This window comes from Cyprinus carpio, chromosome B1, assembly GCF_018340385.1.
Source record: "Cyprinus carpio isolate SPL01 chromosome B1, ASM1834038v1, whole genome shotgun sequence".
NCBI lineage: Eukaryota > Metazoa > Chordata > Actinopteri > Cypriniformes > Cyprinidae > Cyprinus > Cyprinus carpio.
Genome location: NC_056597.1, coordinates 18,719,046 through 18,738,210, shown reverse-complemented (window position 1 = coordinate 18,738,210; position 19,165 = coordinate 18,719,046). Strand labels below are relative to the sequence as shown.

Below are 19,165 nucleotides of genomic sequence, written 5' to 3'. Positions count from 1 at the left end.
CTGATTTGCTGCTCAAAAAACATTTGTTATTATTATTGTTGAAAATAGATGAGTAGATTTTTTTCAGGTTACTTTGATGAACAGAAAGTTCAGAAGAACAGCATTTATCTGACATAGAAATCTTTTGTAACATTATAAATGTCTTTATCATCAATTTAAAGCATCATTGCTAAATAAAAGTATTAATTTCTATATTATCAATCAAATAAATGCAGGCTTGGTGAGCAGAAGAGAATTCTTTAAAAAACATAAAATCTTACAGTTCAAAAACTTTCAACTGGTGGTTTATATAACAACAAACAACATATTCTATTTAATATAAACACATGAACATAGATCATACTTAAACAGAGCTGGAGTTGTAGTTAGTGTTTGATAGAGTGGAATGTTGTGCTGCAGGATTGGCAGGTCAGCAGCTCTCCTTAAAAACATCTGTGCCTGAAATAGGTATGAGCAAGACGGCAGTCCCTAAAACAGAAAGCAACAAACAGAAAATTAGTTATTTTAAATTGTAATAATATTTCACAATATTACTTTTTTGTTTTTTGGCATTTTTAACTAAATACAAGCTAATGTATTGATTTAGAAAGTTGTCACATTCATATAGGTAATACTTCCATATATATATATATATATATATATATATACACACATATATATATACATACATACACACACACACACACACACACGCACACACACACCTGCTGCTCTATCTTCCCTTCATCCTTGGGCAGGTGAGCAGCAAGGAACCAGTCTCCAGGTTTGGGATGGGTCACATTGAACAGTGTCACATTGCTGCTGTGTCCACTGGGAATGGTCAGCGTCAAATTGTGAGCAAGAGACACAGAAGTGGAGTTTGGAAAGGCTGTTTCTATAGGGTTGATGACTGGGGGCGCTCCTGCCCTAAAGTGCCTGTTGATGTGCATTAGATGGACAAAAGTCAATGTTAAGCGACATAATTAGAAAACATATTACTACTTTGTCATTTAGTTGCTTTTGAATACTTTTATAACCAACTATTATAGTGTACAGTTCTTCTTTCAGCAAGAGTCTCTGGTGCAACTTAGGGTTAAAGACCCCATGAAATGGTTTGATAAACTATTTTCCTCAATTTGTTGGTGCATTTTAGCTGCTAAAAGTTTATTTTGTTATCTTTTAGGAGTACATTAGTATATAAATGAAATGATTTGACATCTGTATGTGCTCTTTAATAGTTTGCATGTTTCCAAGCATTTTCAAGCAGGTCTCCTGGTATTGATGCTGTATACAATAATCTTGGGCTTCTTAGTTCAAGAGTTCTCATGAGAATTTGTCTTCTGTATACAGTCTCCAAGAAGCGATCTCTAAGAAAGACCTCCGAGGAGATAATTCTTAGATGCATCAACACATACTGAAATGGAAGTACAAACAGATGTTTTCTTCCGTATTGTGACATAAATCAAAATCAGAAAAAAAAGTAGAGTGAGGACTTGGTTCTATGTATCTGTCTGTTTGGATTTTGAGATGTGGATATTGCACACAAAAGTGGACACAGATGTAAGCAAGTCCTGCATACATCACCGGTCTGAACCCAAAGACCAGTTGTAATATTTTGATTGAATATTATAAGGTTCAAAACATTAAAATAAGAGAGAAAGAAACATGCATTCTTCACAATAAGATTTATAACATGCATTTAGAAAATAGAAAGGGTACATTTTCATTTCATATTAACTTGAAATATTTATAAACCAACAGAAACATTAAAACCCACACTTGATATTGAACATGTTTTCAAATGGGTAACCACAGTAACATAATTTCTGCCACAATACCATAGCAACTACAGCTATTATTACAACTATAAAACCATGTAAATCTCCTTCAGAGAGGTTTTCAGGATTTTATCACATTTCATTTCATCACAGTGTCACATAATAGCAAACTCTCCATTAAATTTACTCAAACTTTTACCTAGAAGCATGATTTTTGGAGGGAAACATTGCTCTCGTGGTAAAGCTTTCAAAAGATTATTCCAATATTGAAAGCACTTCGAATTCATTGATTATTCAAACGTGCCTGTTTACTGTCATAATTTCACCATACATACACAGTGATGTTTTGGTTTTCACAGTTCAGTCCGGATCCCCGTGAGACGGTGAGCAGCCACCGCAGGAGCACCGCATCTTCCGGTACTCTGAAGTGATGGAGCCGAACATTGCCGAACCAGCTGTATTTGGACAGTCTCTGGGGCGTTTTAGAGTAGAACCCGTTCAAGTAAGTCAGATCTGGGGGGCAGAGCATGACGTCACGATGGCGTCAGACGTAAACAATCACAATAAGCGAGAACCTTTTATTCGTTTCAAACATGTTTATGTAAAGACTTATTTATGCATAAACATACTAGATTACCTAAACGACTAAAACTGATAAATAAAAACTGATAAAACGGCGGTTAAATACCGCAAATAACGTATATCTATGATATCTTAAGGACTTAAGCGCTCCCAAAAACTCACCGTCAGCAAAACAGCCAGCGATAACATACAGTAGAAGGCACGGTGCAAAATATTTCTCCATAATGTAGTCTATATTATCGTCAGTCAGCCCATTGTAGTGTTCTTCAGATGTCTGAGGACTTAAGTTGTAACACGTTACTTCCTGATTCAGAACTGAAATACTGGACGTCGGCCTCATACGTATGCATAATATCTTCTTCGCTGCTCATAAATACTACTTAAGGTTCGTGTCGTTCTTGCAAAGGGCCAATCGGGTGGTAGTTCCTGCTAATTAATATTCATTAATTCCTAAGGCCGTAATATTCATAAGGTAAGTCTGCGCAGCAGAAGCATTCAGAATGGTTGCCAAGCAACGTCATCGGGACCTGATTAATATTCATGAGCCAGGCCTTAGCCATAGTGGGATTCAATTCACACACACACACAAAAGATTTCAATTGTATTTACTTACTATTTTATTTATTTACTTTTTGATCATTCAAAAGTGTTTGGAATTTAAGGCGAGAAACTGCAGGTGAATAGGGTAAAAAAAATAACTACGGTAATAGTTATCACCTTACTTACCCAGTTGATTGATTATTACACTGATAATTACAAACATTTTTTTTGTATTACAAGTTTTCTAAAATGTTATGTTTAAATATGCAAATAATGTATTATTTAATGAAATATGGGCTAATTTGCATAAATTTCTAGTACAAAAATCTGAAACTGGATGAAGTCAGTTTCAAAATTCTTGTTTAATTTTTTTGACATATTAGAATCAAAAGTTTTTACAGAGGGAATTCTGGGTATCTCTTTTTGTCACTCCATAATTCAGAAAATACTTTGAACAGCCAGAAAACAAAATATTTTCACAATTTGGGGGGGAATAAAATGTTGTATATAATCAAGGAAAATATATATATGAACAAATCCCTCTGTAAAAAACTTCAGAATATAGACAGGAATAAAAATTTAAAGTTTGGTGTGTGTAAGTGCTACTGAAGTGGAGATTTATGGCTGAGTATTGGAGAAAAAAACTCATTTTGAGAAAAAGGCCTTTAAAAATATGTATTGTAATTGAAATGTATTTACACAATAGATAAAGTGCTATAAAAGAAACACTTTATGAAAAGCCAAAAAGACTAAAATCTCAAAACTGACAGGTGCATGAAAAAACAATGTTTTTGCCTGCAGTGTCTCCCCATAAAAAACAATAAAACAAATCAAAAATATTGATAAATGAGTCAAGATATTTAAGATTTCAGCCATATGCAGCAACTGCTGGTTCGTTTGTTGTTGTTGTTGTTGTTATTATTATTATTATTATTATTATTATTATTATTATTATTATTATTATTATTATTATTATTACTGTGACTATCATCCTCCAGATTTATGGAAAACAGCAACAGTGCTATCTGCTGGTCAAGACCTCATACTGTTATCTTGAAAGACAAAAAAAAAAAAAAAACCTTAATTAGATTACCATTGTACATATATATAACATTTTCGAAAATGCAATGCATGTATGTACAGTATGTATTATCCCTTTTTATACAATAAAACCTTGTACACCAATTTTCTCTCTCTCTCTCTGTATATATATATATATATATATATATATATATATATATATATATATATATATATATATATATATAATTTCCCTTTTTATAAATCAATAAAAAACCCTCATACACAAACTTTTCATAAAATCCATCATCTTGTTTTTATTGTTGAATAATTGTCAGATCATACTAAATTCCCCTTCGGGCAAACTTTCTTTGCATGATTATGATTAACAACCCTTGTGGATCTAATTTTTTAGGATATAACTACAATTATAAGTGAAAAAGAACATGTCTCAGTAGTTGTCTTGTGCTCAGTGGTAGAGCATTGTGTTAGCAGCGCAAAAGGTTGTGGGTTCAATTCCCAGGGAACACACATGCTGGTAAAAAAAAAAAAAAATAAATAAATACAATGTATAGCCTGACTGCACTGTAAGTGTAAGTGTTTTTGTGCATACATTTAGTGTTCTAAATGAACACAGTTTTCCATATATATATATATATATATATATATATATATATATATATATATATATATATATATATATATATATATATATATATATATATATATACCATAATGTAGCACTTTATTTTTTAGTAAAAAACAGAAGGACAGTTCTAAATCTTGTAATCATGTGTAATGTCCACCTGTGGCTGATGGATGGTTTAGCCATTACATGCTGTCTGACCAACCTGAAGCTGCAGTTAAGTGTTCTTGTTCTCTAACATATGTTAGTCCAGATGCTGTGCTCTCCACTGCTGGTCATTAGCTCTTCTATTGCCCTGAATCCAGCTCATATTCACTCATGCTGAGTACACACACACACACACACACACACACACTTTCTTGCTTTTCTTCTGGTCTTCAATCAATGTTACACACACATACATGTTAAGCTGCATCTACTATATTCTCCTGCCACCTCTTAGACTGTTTACCTGGAACTGTACAAAGCATTTTGAATGTGGCATATTTATTTTTGGAAAGTCTGACATTTTACACTCAATTTATAAATGCACTTTTATGTACTTATTTATATCACACAACATGTAAAAAAAATAAATAAAAGAAAAACCTTGAATGAAGTGTTTTTTTAGGACCTTATTTATTTTATTTTTTTTAATACTTTATAATTTAGGACTAGTAACTACATTTAAATTATATTTTTATGTTGTTTTATTTATTTTTCTAGTTTAAAAATTTTGTAGTTTGTTATAATTCCCATTTAAGACCAGGGTTAGTTTCCAGTGTAGGTTTATTTAGAAATTTTGTCAGATAACGAATATTAATTAAACTTGTTTTGAAATACATTAAAAAACTGCTAGTGAGAGCACACATTTGTCTAATGTAGCCTATAACTTTGATATAGGCTAGCCTTTGTGACAATGAGATACACTGTGTGACAACGAGCCCCATGTCCCAGATTTTAAATTTAATTTACACCTTGCTTTTTTTATGATTCAGTCTCTTTTCTTTCTTTGTAGTTTGCAGAAACAACACTTCAGCTACAGTTGCGTGTTGTGCACTTAATTAATAAACTTTTTATTTGCTGTGGCCTATATAAACGTTACACATAAGGTCAAACGCACCTCAGACAGATCAAAGGACCCTAATGCGCGTCATTTGTCTTGCTTGTCTTTTTAATGGGGTTTTATAAAGGGGCTCATTCAAAAGTCAAAACGGCGTAAGATGCGATTTCACGCCTTTTTAGGTTCATCCTTAAGTGGCCAACAGCACGATAACAGCTGTGAGTCAGACGCGCTGAGGTGAACGGACACTTGAGTGTCCCCCGGCAAACGAAGCGGCCGCCGCGCGGACCAGTTTCCGTTCGTCTCTCCCGTTGCTGGGAGCCCAGACAAACTCACGCTCTGTTTGAGCAGAACACCATTACAGACGCGCGCCTAAATATTTGCTCAGAAAACAGACTCCCCACGAGCGATGGGTATAAATGAGCAAACCGCTAATTATCCATAACGCGAAACGGACAGCACGACTTCACGAGCGACATCCATCGAGCATTACACGGTGAGAGAAACTCACATTTTAACATTTTCTAAAGTAGCTAATACTAAATTATTTTTCTTTCTTTCTTTCTTTCTTTCTTTCTTTCTTTCTTTCTTTCTTTCTTTCTTTCTTTCTTTCTTTCTGTTTTCTTTTTCTTTCTTTCTTTCTTTCTTTCTTTCTTTCTTTCTTTCTTCCTTTCTTTTTCTTTCTTTCTTTCTTTCTTTCTTTATTTTTATTTTTATTTTTTAGCTATATAAAAAAGTTGTCACATTTTAATCTTACACAAGTTATAACATTTTTCTTTCTACAATCAACAGATTAAAATAAAAATAATAATAAAAAAATATTTCTTTCTTATTTTTCTGTTAGCTACAGTATATAAAAAAATGTGGTAAGTTGTCACATTTATAATCTTTTAAAAGTAATAAAAATGTTATTTTACAAAACATTTTTATAGAAAACAACAACAACAATAATTCAAATTAAAATAATAATTGAAGTAATTAAAATGTTAAATGTGTATCTTTCCTTCACTCTTTCTTTGTCATATTTATATCGGTGATCTTACACAATTTATTAATTGTAAAGCTGCAATTTTTTTTTTACAGAAAATGTAATTCTAATAATACATTAAAAAATAAAAACATGGTATGGTCCCCCTCGGTAGAAATCGCAGTTCCCCCTTGGGGGCCCCCCTCCATCGCCGGGCCCTTAGAATCTTCCTAACCCAACCCATACCCCCCCCCCCCCCCCATACCCTCACGGCACCCCTGTATACAGGTATATGTGTGTGTGTGTGTTTAATATACATTTATTAAACTAAAAAATACTCTTGTTATGAGAAAACAATAACATTTCTGTATCAACCATAGTATTACCCAGATATAGCCCTTTTCTTCTTGATAACTGTCCCCAATCTGGTGTATATATATATATAATTTTCTTGGTAGGATGGCAGCAAGTGTTATCAAGACGCTGAGTAACCTGGGTTTGGCGAAACCCTTCCCTCCCTGCTTCTTTCCGGCTGAGGATGAGGAGGAGACTGAAGAAGAATATGAAGAGGAGCTGAGAGAGGACAGTTTGGAGGAGGACGAGGATGCAGTAGCCAGTGAGTCTCAAGAGGAAGATCCATGGAGTTTTGATTCATCCCCCAATAATGCTGAGATGACCAATCAGCTCCTTCGGTTTGCTGAACTCATCAGCAGCGATGTCCAGCGCTACTTCGGCCGAAGCCAGGACCCTGATGCCTGTGACATCTATGCAGAGAGGTCGTGTCCAAAAGTTGGGGGCCGTCAGCGGTACTACGCTGACTTCATCAAAGTAGCATCATCAGGGCATGTGGAGGAGCCTGAGTTGCTCGGGCCCCTTGCCGAGCTCTTTCAAGACGCTCAAAGGAAAGGACGGAGTTTACCCATGAACCAACGTCGCCTGCCAATCAGCTTCTGGACGGAGCCTTTTGCACATCAGCTTGATGTGTTGGGTGATGCAAACACACAAGAGAACTCGCTCAGTATAATTAACACATCAGAGGGCTCCAGTAACATCAACACGTCATTGAGTATGTTCAGTAACACGAGCGTTTGCACCATGACCAGCTCCAGTATTTCAGGGACTCTCAGTAGCTCAAGCACACCAGACTTCAGTGATTTACTTGCTCACTGGGCCATGGACAGAGAAAATCCCAATGAATTCAACTGTGACTATCCACTTTCATAATTAATCAGTCTGTCTTCTACACTGCAAAATATCATGTTGTTAATTTGTTCTGATTTTCTTCTTGTTCTTAATGTCTGTCTTGTTTTTCAGTAAAATATCTGCACAAGACAAAAGTGCATTTCATCATGTTCTGTTTTCATTTGTTTTAATTTTAATATTTTTATGTTATTTTATTAATTAACTTTTTTTTTTTTTTTTTTTTTTTTTTTTTTTTTTTTTTGTCATTGCATTCAGTATTCAGTTTTTCAATTTAAAATACTACTTCTACAACATTTTCTTGATCATTCTTACTCTCAAGTGGTTTTCATGAATAAACAGACAGAATTATTTTGCTAAAAAATGTATGCAACTAAGTGCTATATTTAAACACTCTGTTTGCAATCAATAATGCTTCTAACTCCTCACACAGAGATGACCAATTACAAGGCAGAAATAAGTAAAAAATGATGTATAGTTAGGTCACAAAATAAATTGCAACAACTGAACCCCAATGTGACCATATGTGAAACCAAAGAAACTTCCAATGAATGAAATTGCCTACCTTCACTTAGGGTTATTATCGTCAACTAAATCAAAAATCATGAAGGGAAAAACACATTTATTAAAAACAAAATAACTGTAAAACAATATATATATATATATTATATTATATAAGTAGTAAAATAATGAACTAATAAATAAAAAGTAATAAAAACTATATAGACATTATAAAAAAAAATATAAATAAAAATCACAAAAATGCACAGAAAATTCTGTAACTTTAACTAAGAAAAAATCTTGTGAAATCAGAAAATATAAAAAAAATATAAATATTAACAAAAACTATAATAGTATGTCAATGATACTTAAAATAACACTGCTTTATACAGAATCAAGTATTCCAGAAAGAAGTGGAATAACACTTACATTTATGTTCATTATAGACTTTGAAACCATAGAACAATGACAGAAAACAGAATGAGAAGTACTTGGTAAACTGGTTTCAACACATTTCCTGGTAATAATGATCTGAATCTGCCTTGTCATACTACATGCACAAAATTTACTGAACTAGATGTCTATATTTGTCCACATAACCACCGTTACACTGAATAATTCACAGGTACAGGACATACAAGTTTTGGTAGCACAGAATCCCACTTCTGTCTATGTAGTGAGTGTGTGGGAAAATGAGTGCATGTCCCTCTCTATAATTTCATAACTTGTTTAAATAGTGCATGTGTGCAGATCTTCATTTCGGTCCTCTGAATGCTTACGTGTCTGAGCAGGGTGAACTCACTAGTGGCACATGGGCAGAAAGGCCAGATATGGACATGTGGTTTGGTCATGGCTAATTCACACACACACGTGCACACCCACAACACTACTTGTTTTTTCAGTGATATCTACTGGACACTATTCTATAGATAACTGGAAGCATGCAATGAAGCCACAGTATATTCTCAGGATACTAAGTGATGTGAATTTCCTACGTTATTATATTTGCTTGTAATCTGATGTTAATTTTCCACTCTCCAACGGCTCACTTTCAGACCTCATGTGAAGGGGAAAGTAAGACCAGTAGATTTGCACCACGCAGGCTTTTCAATGATTGGTCAGCGTCAGTGCTCTCTTATCAGCACCACAAGACCACACCACAGCATGTTACAGCTCATTTCAGCTCGGTCACTTCCTCTGTAGGCCCCTGAACTGATCGATCATGAGGCTTCTACACATCCTGGGTTTCACCCTCTTGCTCTGCAGCCTGTGTGTGAGGGCAGAGGAGGAATCAGCTGAGGACAAAGTAGAGGAAAAAGTAGAGGACAGCTCTGAAGAAGACACAGAACCAGAGAAACCAGAGAAGACAGAAGAAATTACAGAAGAGAAAGACGTTTTGGTCCTTCATAGCGTCAACTTTGATAGAGCTCTTAGTGAGAACAAATACCTGCTTGTGGAATTTTGTAAGTACTCTATGACTTTCAAATGGTCATTCTGATCTTTGTCTTAATAATGCAAGAAAACACTACACTACAGTATCTCTTTACTGCAATAATTTAGAATGTTTTATATTCAGCTGCACGCATTTAAACTATCCTATCAAAAGCAGCACACGTTCAAAGATTACTAGCGTTTGTTGGACACATCATCCATTAGTAGCACACCTGTTATTTCTCCCACGCTTGTAAGGAGGGACAGTTATGCAAATGATACAGTTGTGTATAATGCTATTGTCATTGCAGTAAAATTTTAGAACAATGGTGAAAAAATACTGATATTATTAATGTCAACATTGATGCAGATGCATTTTGAAACTTTACTGGCATTTAATTCTGAACTAAAATATAGTGAATACTCTTGTAATATTTCTTAAACAATTTCAGAGTGAAGTTAGGGATCACAAAGGTTTTTGTATGAAAAATTATTATAAATAGCTGTTTTATGTTTTAATATTTAAAAAAAATATATATATAATTCATTCATGGGATAGCTACTGCACTCTTTAGTGCCACGTGATCAGTAGAATAATATGCTGAACATTTCTTTTTACTATCAGTGTTTTTCAGGATCTGTTGAATAGAAAGTTCCAAAGCATTTGAACAATTCCTAAAACTATATGTGACTCAAAACCTTGTAGTTACTGAAATCTAGCCTTTGTGACAACATGCTGGTATGAAACTTGTTCTTGTCTTTTAAAACATAAAAAGATGCTCCATGGTGTGGTCACTGTCGCAATTTGGAGCCCATTTATGCAGAAGTGGCTGGATTACTGAAAAATGGGTCATCTGAAGTTCGACTGGCCAAAGTAGACGCCAACGAAGAGAAAGACCTTGCCACAGAGTTCCACGTGGGCAGTTTTCCCACTCTTAAATTCTTCAAAGATGGCAATAGGCAAAATGCCACTGATTTTTCTGGTAATGCATTTATTTATTCGGTGCATTTGCATGCATGATGTTATTTTGATACAGTGTGTTCTATAAACACAAGCTCATAAGCATTATTCTGTGATTTGAACAGGAAAGCGAACGGTAAAAGGAATCACGAGGTGGCTGGAGAGGCACACAGGGCCCAGCGCTACTGTTCTCAATGATGTGAAGAGTGCAGAAGTTCTACTGGATGCACATGATGTGGTTGTGGTTGGATTCTTCCAGGTAAATTACCCATTATTTGCATAAAGTAACTGACTTTTTAAGATATGACATTGCCTTATAGCCCAAGAGTTCTAGTAAAGCATATCATTGCTCTCTCTATTAATAACAAAAGATTTATACTGTAATTGAAAAGTTATTATTTTTATTTATTTAAATTTGTTCTCTATGTCCCAGGATTTGGAAGGAGATAAGGCAAAGACATTTTATGATGTTACTTTGATAGCAGTGGACTTTGACTTCGGCATCACAAGCAACCCAGAGCTCTTCAAGAAGTATGATGTAAAAAGTGACTCATTGGTGCTTTTCAAGAAGGTAATTCCAGTACCCCTAGCACTGTTTTACATCTAATATATTTAGATGCAAATAGTGAGTCACTAAATCATTCATTCAACTGACTTGTGACTGAAAGTAGTCTTACTGTTCTTTGTTAAAATTTAAGTTATTAGGCTACTTGAAATAGACTTCAGGAAGATTTTGTTTTTTAATCAATAACATCCTTACCTCGTTTTAAATGTTTATGCTCATTTTCCACATTCCCCTTTCTCTTCTTAATGTAAACAAGATAGATCTACATGATGAATTGAGGACAACACCTACGGTCTAGTTCAGTGATATAATGACTCGCTCAGCAAACGGGATGTATTCAGTCAGTTCTGTCAACCAATAAAATGTGTGTCCTCTCCCACACTTGACAGCTATTAGTTTATGCTATCGTCAGTCTTTGAGGACAGTGAAAGCCATACACATAAACAAAATATCTAGTGTGTGCCTGAAATGGAATATTCATTCACTTTGAAGTTTCATTTAAAACAAATTGTTCACGCCCCAAAAATCCCTACATTTTATTTAAAAATGTAAATAAAAAATAATCCGTAGTTCACTCTACAATTTTTTCCTATTAGAAACCCAAAGATTCTTCTCTTTGTATACATTCCAGTTTGATGAAAAGCGGGCAGACATGCCACTCTCTGAGGACAGCAAGCTAGACAAAGGAGAGATGATTTCATTCATCCATGCCAACAGCATGAAACTTGTCATTCCATTTAATGAAGAGGTAACACTTTTAAATTAACTTCACTAACCAATGAAACCAAGTGTTAAAATAATTAAAAATTGTCTTAAAAAATTAAATTCTGAATAAAATAAAATGTATGCTAATGAAATTAATCACGATATTTGGTGAGTAACATCTTTTTAATTTCATATATTCTTTATTTATATTATCTTTCTGCAGAATGCTGACCAAATATTTAGGTCTAAGGTCCGTAATCACATGATTCTATTCATTAACACAACTGTGGAATCCCAAAATGCATTGCTAGAAGATTTCAGAGATGTTGCCAGTGAGTTTAAGGAAAAAGTAAGTGTTTTAACTTAATAGCTAAATTATAATTAAATAAGTTAAATCAACTCATATTGGGATAGAGAGCTGTTTCCAGTCTTGTCCTGCTCACAGTCTGTGTGTATGTGCACAGGTGCTTTTCATCACATTAGATGTCACGTCTGACAAATCGGATCATGTGCTGAAGTATTTCAGCATCTCTGCAAATGATGCTCCTATTATTCGCCTAATCAACATTGACAAAGTTTTGACATATGCAATGGAAGGATCAACCATCAACAAAGACGCACTGAGAACATTTTGCCAGGGTGTTCTGGATGGTACCATGAAGGTCGGTGGGTTTCTGTAACCAATCATCTTCATTTGCAACATATGTGTAGCTGTAAATGTAATATATTTAAATATCGCACTTCAATCTAGCCCTTTTTGAAGACTCAAGAAATTCCAGAGGATTGGGACAAGAATCCAGTTAAAGTCCTTGTAGGGAAGAACTTCAACGAAGTGGCTTTTGATGAGACTAAGAACGTCTTTGTGGAGTTTTGTAAGTTAGCACTTTATATTTTCAAGTTCAAATAAAAGTATTAAATAGTGGCTTTAACATATTTTGTTCTTCCTTTCAGATGCTCCATGGTGTGGTCACTGTCAGCAACTGGCTCCTATATGGGATGAGTTGGGAGAGAAGTACAAAGACCATGAGAATATAATCATCGCGAAAATGGACGCTACAGAAAATGATGCGGAAGATGTCACTATACAGGGATTTCCCACCATTAAATACTTTCCAGCTGGGGCTGAAAAGAAGGTTTGCAACAACATACACTCTTAAATTCTCTTATATTGTAAAAGGATATTAAATAGTATGTTGTTTATTTCTTTGGTTATTCAAAATTATTTTTACATTTTCAAAGTTGCTGTAAATAAAAGAAATAGCACATCTTAAGAGCTGAATTTTTTTATTTTATTACTTCAAAGGTCGTAATAAAAAGTTTGATAAGAATGTCCAACTTTATCCACTTGTAAACTTGCATACAGTGATGTATACTGTATATATATATATAACAATACTTTGTGAAAACAGATTGTTGATTATAATGGAAACAGAGATTTGGAGACTTTCTCAAAGTTTCTGGATAATGGAGGAGTGATACCAGAAGAAGAGAGTAAAGATGATGAGGAGGACAAAGATGACGAAGATGATGATGATGATGATGATGAAGACGAGGTCAGTAAAAAGCCAACAGATTGCTTGATTATTTAGCCTGCTATCAGAGGCAAAAACTTTTTTAATTTGAATAATATAGTTGGTGAGTTTCTTTTTGCTTTTCAGGTGTCAGATGAACCAACAGAAGAGTCACCAAAATCTACCAATGGAACTAGCAAGGATGAGCTTTAAAAACAAGGCATAAATAAACTCATTTGTGTTGAATAAGATCAGTGTGAGACTTACTGTATGTGCCAATGAGCCAAACTGTGTTTTGTCAGGTAAATGCCTTTTTTTTTTTACACTGGACCATTTCAAACTACATACCTTACTAAATTGAATAAAAACAACTGAACACATTAAGGTTTTTATTCATTGCCCTGGTCTTTAATTTATATCTGTGGTGTGAGATCATTTTGACACTATCAGTATCAGTATTTGGCTTCAAAAGAGTCTCAGAAAACTGTCAAGAACATGGCTAACATGAACATGAAGCCTATTTTTATGATCATTACGTTACAGTTAATCACATTTTTGTCCATATTTTCATTAATGTTATGCCAAGAAAATAAAAAAATAAATATAAGGTATATCTACTTCATGGTAGTGTTTTACTGTGTTTACAGCATACACAATATAACTGTATTACAGTGTATATTTATTTCGGGTTTTACTGTAATATAACAAAAAAATAAATGTATTACTGTCAAAGAATCTAATAATAACCAATATCACTACTGCATTACATTTCTTTTTTATACTTTGATTTTGGAGTGAAGTGTAACATGGACATTTTTGCAAGTTTTATCCTTATGATTTGTTGATGCCATGGCCTTTATTTACACAGTAAACAACTGATGATGAATTCATTCATTAAAGTCCTTTGGCCACATTTATGATACAACATCCATGTTTGTACTCTAAATATTTCATAAACAACAAAGCTACAGCAAGATATATTCTTCTCTTGCCACGATATAGTAGTTGAAGGAAAGGAGTACTAATGTTAATAACAACTGGCACAAAGCATTCAACCAAATCACAACAGAATACGTTTAACATATCTGTGTGAAGCATTTATTTTTACTCACCCTAAGACACGTTCACTATGTAGCTGCACATTCCTCCTCATGCAGTGGAATGCACTGACAGCAAAGATGAACAGGTAAACAGGTAGAGTGGGTCAGGCATGTGATGTGATGTCATAAGAAAACTTTTCTGTGAAGGATCAACACGCAGGTAAGAATAATTCAGCTATATCCGCCTGTTTAAATGTAAACTTTAAAATGTACATTATTTATGACAAAAAGCATTTTGAAGGAAGGAGAAACACAAAGTATGGCATGCGGTGCCCTGTGTTATCACAACTTCAGGCATAGTATCGAATATGTGGAGTGATATGTCGTATAGATTTGGATTTGTAAAAGAAGAATTAGGTTCATGTAAGGAAATTCCACCTATTTTTCCCCTTGTGCTCTTTTCATTCCTATCATTCTTGTTCAGGATCTTGGCTGGTAACACAAACCTTTTAGGTTTAATCCAGAATGAAAAAGCTGAAAGACTGAAATGAGGCTACAATTGGTCATGTAGCCATAAACACAAGTTTTAAGCACTTTTTGGAAATTAATATGGATGTTTTATAATGTGGAATTAATTATTTTATTTAAGTGTCTTTCTTACATAATTGGTCATGGGTCTGAAGTAGACCGATTGGCCTATGACCACACTATCAGACAAAAAGGTACAGAAGCTGTCACTGGGGCAGTACCTTTTCAAAAGGCACACCTTTGTACCTAAACAGTCCTTTTGAAAAGGTACTGCCCCAGTGACAGCTTCTGTACCTTTTTTTCTGAGAGTGCAGATTAAAATACTCATATGATTTTATTTATTTATTTTCAAATACAAACCCGATTCCAAAAAAGTTGGGACACTGTACAAATTGTGAATAAAAACAGAATGCAATGATATGGAAGTTTCAAATTTCAATATTTTATTCAGAATATAACATAGATGACATATCAAATGTTTAAATTGAGAAAATGTATCATTTTAAGGGAAAAATAAGTTGATTTTAAATTTCATGGCATCAACACATCTCAAAAAAGTTGGGACAAGGCCATGTTTACCACTGTGTGTCATCCTCTCTTCTTTTTATAACAGTCTGCAAACGTCTGGGGACTGAGGAGACAAGTTGCTCAAGTTTAGGAATAGGAATGTTGTCCCATTCTTGTCTAATACAGGCTTCTAGTTGCTCAACTGTCTTAGGTCTTCTTTGTCGCATCTTCCTTTTTATTATGCGCCAAATGTTTTCTATGGGTGAAAGATCTGGACTGCAGGCTGGCCATTTCAGTACCCGTATCCTTCTTCTACGCAGCCATGATGTTGTAATTGATGCAGTATGTGGTCTGGCATTGTCATGTTGGAAAATGTAAGGTCTTCCCTGAAAGAGATGACGTCTGGATGGGAGCATATGTTGTTCTAGAACTTGGATATACCTTTCAGCATTGATGGTGCCTTTCCAGATGTGTAAGCTGCCCATGCCACACGCACCGATGCAACCCCATACCATCAGAGATGCAGGCTTCTGAACTGAGCACTGATAACAACTTGGGTTGTCCTTGTCCTCTTTAGTCCGGATGACATGGCATCCCATTTTTCCAAAAAGAACTTACAATTTTGAATCGTCTGACCACAGAACAGTTTTCCACTTTGCCACAGTCCATTTTAAATGAGCCTTGGCCCAGAGAAAACACCTGCGCTTATGGATCATTTTTAGATATGGCTTCTTTTTTGACCTATAGAGTTTTAGCCGGCAGCGGCGAATAACACGGTGGATTGTGTTCACCGACAATGTTTTCTGGAAGTATTCCTGAGCCCATGTTGTGATTTCCATTACAGTAGCATTCTCTGAATCTTTGGATGATATTATGTACTGTAGATGATGATAACTTCAAACTCTTTGCAATTATTCTCTGAGAAACTCCTTTCTTATATTGCTCCACTATTTTCCGCTGCAGCATTGGGGGAATTGGTGATCCTCTGCCCATCTTGACTTCTGAGAGACACTGCCACTCTGAGAGGCTCTTTTTATACCCAATCATGTTGCCAATTGACCTAATAAGATGCAAATTGTTCCTCCAGTGGTTCTTTATATGTACATTTAACATTTCCGGCCTCTTATTGCTACCTGTCCCAACTTTTTTGGAATGTGTAGCTCTTATGAAATTCAAAATGAGCCAATATTTGGCATGACATTTCAAAATGTCTCACTTTCAACATTTGATATGTTATCTATATTCTATTGTGAATAAAATATAAGTTTATGAGATTTGTAAATTATTCCATTCCTTTTTTACTCACAATTTGTACAGTGTCCCAACTTTTTTGGAATCGGGTTTGTAAATTTGATTATACAATTTTATAACAATGCTCTTAAAATATATTCTCTAATTATACAATTTTCTTTGCTGATACAAAACAACTCACATGGTTTAGTAAAAGGTCTACTACCGACAATTTATTCTCATCATGACTTTGTCTTTACCTCTGAACGCTTCAGTGTGGCATCTTAGATAACTAGGGTACAACTTTCCTCTCATATGATGCTTTAAATCACTGCTGGTTAGAAAGAAAGTATGTTTTATTTTCTACTTTAATTAGATTTATTCAGACTGTTTTTGCAATGACTGAATCGGCACCTAACTGACTAGTAAGAGTATTTCTATCAGAAGGTAATGTACACAGGTTTAGTACGTCGTATTTTCATGTTCTTCAAAAGCTCAGTGAATTTAGTATACTATCTCATTATATCCAGTAATAGATGGATATTCCCGCATGTGCTTCAGCAACAGCTGGCTCCACATCATCACCTCCCGCTTACAATGACTTTAATAAGTTTCCCCTTTATGAGGAAATAATTCCAGATTCACCGCCACCCGATTATACCATCGCCATAGCGCCACCTGCTGACAGGGAGAGAGGTAAGAGCTGCAGCTGCTGAGGGCAGCATATAAATTGTATAAATATATAAATATATATATTAGTATGAACAGTATAAATTAATAGATTTTTTTTTGTTTACAGTCAATTTTCAAGAGATTTCTCAAAACCCTAATAGAAGGAGTGCAAACCCATATCCTGTCCTCAATGTGCCTCGAATCCAAATAGTCGAACACAGAGAACAAAGTAAGTGCTATTTAAGGAATAGTTCATCCAAATATATATATATATATAGAAAATGTACTTTATCAGAACAGATTTGGAGAAATTTAGCATTAAATCACTTGCTCAACAATGGATCCTCTGCAGTGAATGGGTGCCATCAGAATAAGAGTCCAAACAGCTGATAAAAAACAATAACCACAATAAACAATCACAATAATCCACAACAAATCCACATGACTCGAAAAGTTAATGGAAACAAATTAAGGCATTTTAACGTCACACCGTTGCTTCGGGCTAAAATACTAGTCCATAAGATCCATAATATTGCTTTCTCCAGTGAAAAAATCATCTTGTCTAAATCAGCAGAGAAATATGCACAGGTCAATCACTGTCTTCAAGCGAAAATAAGTTCTACACAAATATATTGGTGGATTTTGATGTGAGAGGACAAAAGCAGATGCATTTGTTTCTTACAAACACACAGCTTATCACTTCATAAGGTGTTAATTGATGGGCTGGAGTTGTGTGGATTACTTGAGGATTATTGTGATGCTTTAATCAGCTGTATGAACTCTCATTCTCACGGCACCCATTCAAAACAGAGGATCCATTGGTAAACAAGTGATGCAATGCTAAAATTTCTCCAAATCTGTTCCAATGAGGAAACAAATTCATCTGCACTTGGATGGCCTGGCCATAACCATTTTTTTTCCCACTGTTTAGCATTCATACAGCAGATAGTGCAGCCTGTAGCTCCTCAGGTGGTCATGGTCCAGCCACAGCAGATGCTTGTTCTTTTGGATGACACACCGACAATGACTGTGTGCAAGTACTGCAATAAGAGCATCATCACTAATGTGAAATATAAATCTGGTTCTGCTGCATGGGGCATGTGCTGTTTATTGACTGTACTTGGGTAAGAAATATTGACAAAATTGTATTGTAACTGTGGAAGATACATCTAAATATTATTATTTCTTATTGTGTCTCTGTCTTCATTACTTTGTTTTACAGGCTCATTTGTGGATTTTGCCTCATCCCATTCTTTGTCAGTGGTTTTAAAGATGCCCATCACTCCTGTCCTTACTGCCATAAGCACTTAGGAATATACACCCGCAAATGACTTTAGACGCAAACTCTCACACACATATTCAACATTATGATCAATACTCATATTTTAAAGGTCTATAAACTGCCATAATGTATTAAAACAATTATAATGCAAAACATATTTGCTTATGATTTACTTTAAACAAAAGCTAAATATCTTTACATAAAAATATTCCTTCAATATAAATTAGGCTGTAATTTTACAAATATCATTTGTGACTGCACATTTTATTTTTTTTGTTGTTGAGGATATTATGTTGTTGTATTGTTGGTTTTTTTTTTTTTTTTTTTTAGTGCCTTTGTGTTGTAACCGAATGTTATCATAATTATTTTTATTAAAAAAGTGGTTTATTAAGAAAGACACCACACATTATCATAATTGTTTTATTAAGAAAGTGGTTTATTAATAGTCAGAACAGTAAGAAACGGTAAGGTTGTAAAG

The 19,165-nt window shown here is 34.6% G+C and overlaps 4 protein-coding genes across 4 annotated transcripts in view; 3 read left to right on the top strand and 1 right to left on the bottom strand.

Moving 5' to 3' along the window:
* The window catches only part of pgap6 (post-glycosylphosphatidylinositol attachment to proteins 6), a 10,654-nt gene extending 7,960 nt beyond the window's left edge, over positions 1-2,694 (bottom strand). The window contains exons 1-4 of the mRNA XM_042716897.1: positions 2,502-2,694; positions 2,093-2,270; positions 705-915; positions 344-468 (exon numbers count right to left, since the gene is read on the bottom strand). Of these exons, the coding sequence (XP_042572831.1) occupies positions 344-468; positions 705-915; positions 2,093-2,270; positions 2,502-2,679 (692 nt within the window). The 5' untranslated portion in view covers positions 2,680-2,694. The remainder of the gene's footprint in view (positions 1-343; positions 469-704; positions 916-2,092; positions 2,271-2,501) is intronic.
* Positions 2,695-5,617: 2,923 nt separating this feature from the next.
* Positions 5,618-7,911, top strand: LOC122136072 (protein PERCC1). Its single transcript, XM_042717605.1, has 2 exons — positions 5,618-6,083; positions 7,013-7,911. The coding sequence occupies exons 1-2, from the start codon at positions 6,007-6,009 to the stop codon at positions 7,776-7,778; spliced, it is 843 nt and encodes a 280-aa protein (XP_042573539.1). The 5' UTR covers positions 5,618-6,006; the 3' UTR covers positions 7,779-7,911.
* Positions 7,912-9,410: 1,499 nt separating this feature from the next.
* Positions 9,411-13,808, top strand: pdia2 (protein disulfide isomerase family A, member 2). Its single transcript, XM_042716896.1, has 11 exons — positions 9,411-9,718; positions 10,463-10,669; positions 10,773-10,906; positions 11,081-11,218; positions 11,844-11,960; positions 12,141-12,266; positions 12,382-12,579; positions 12,669-12,789; positions 12,869-13,050; positions 13,327-13,470; positions 13,576-13,808. Exons 1-11 carry the CDS (start codon positions 9,478-9,480, stop codon positions 13,639-13,641), a joined length of 1,674 nt encoding a protein of 557 aa, XP_042572830.1. The 5' UTR covers positions 9,411-9,477; the 3' UTR covers positions 13,642-13,808.
* An 813-nt stretch (positions 13,809-14,621) lies between these two features.
* si:dkeyp-75b4.8 (lipopolysaccharide-induced tumor necrosis factor-alpha factor homolog) lies at positions 14,622-18,960 on the top strand. Its single transcript, XM_042717604.1, has 5 exons — positions 14,622-14,688; positions 17,264-17,429; positions 17,533-17,634; positions 18,337-18,529; positions 18,628-18,960. Exons 2-5 carry the CDS (start codon positions 17,270-17,272, stop codon positions 18,734-18,736), a joined length of 564 nt encoding a protein of 187 aa, XP_042573538.1. The 5' UTR covers positions 14,622-14,688; positions 17,264-17,269; the 3' UTR covers positions 18,737-18,960.
* The last annotated feature ends 205 nt before the right edge of the window (positions 18,961-19,165 follow it).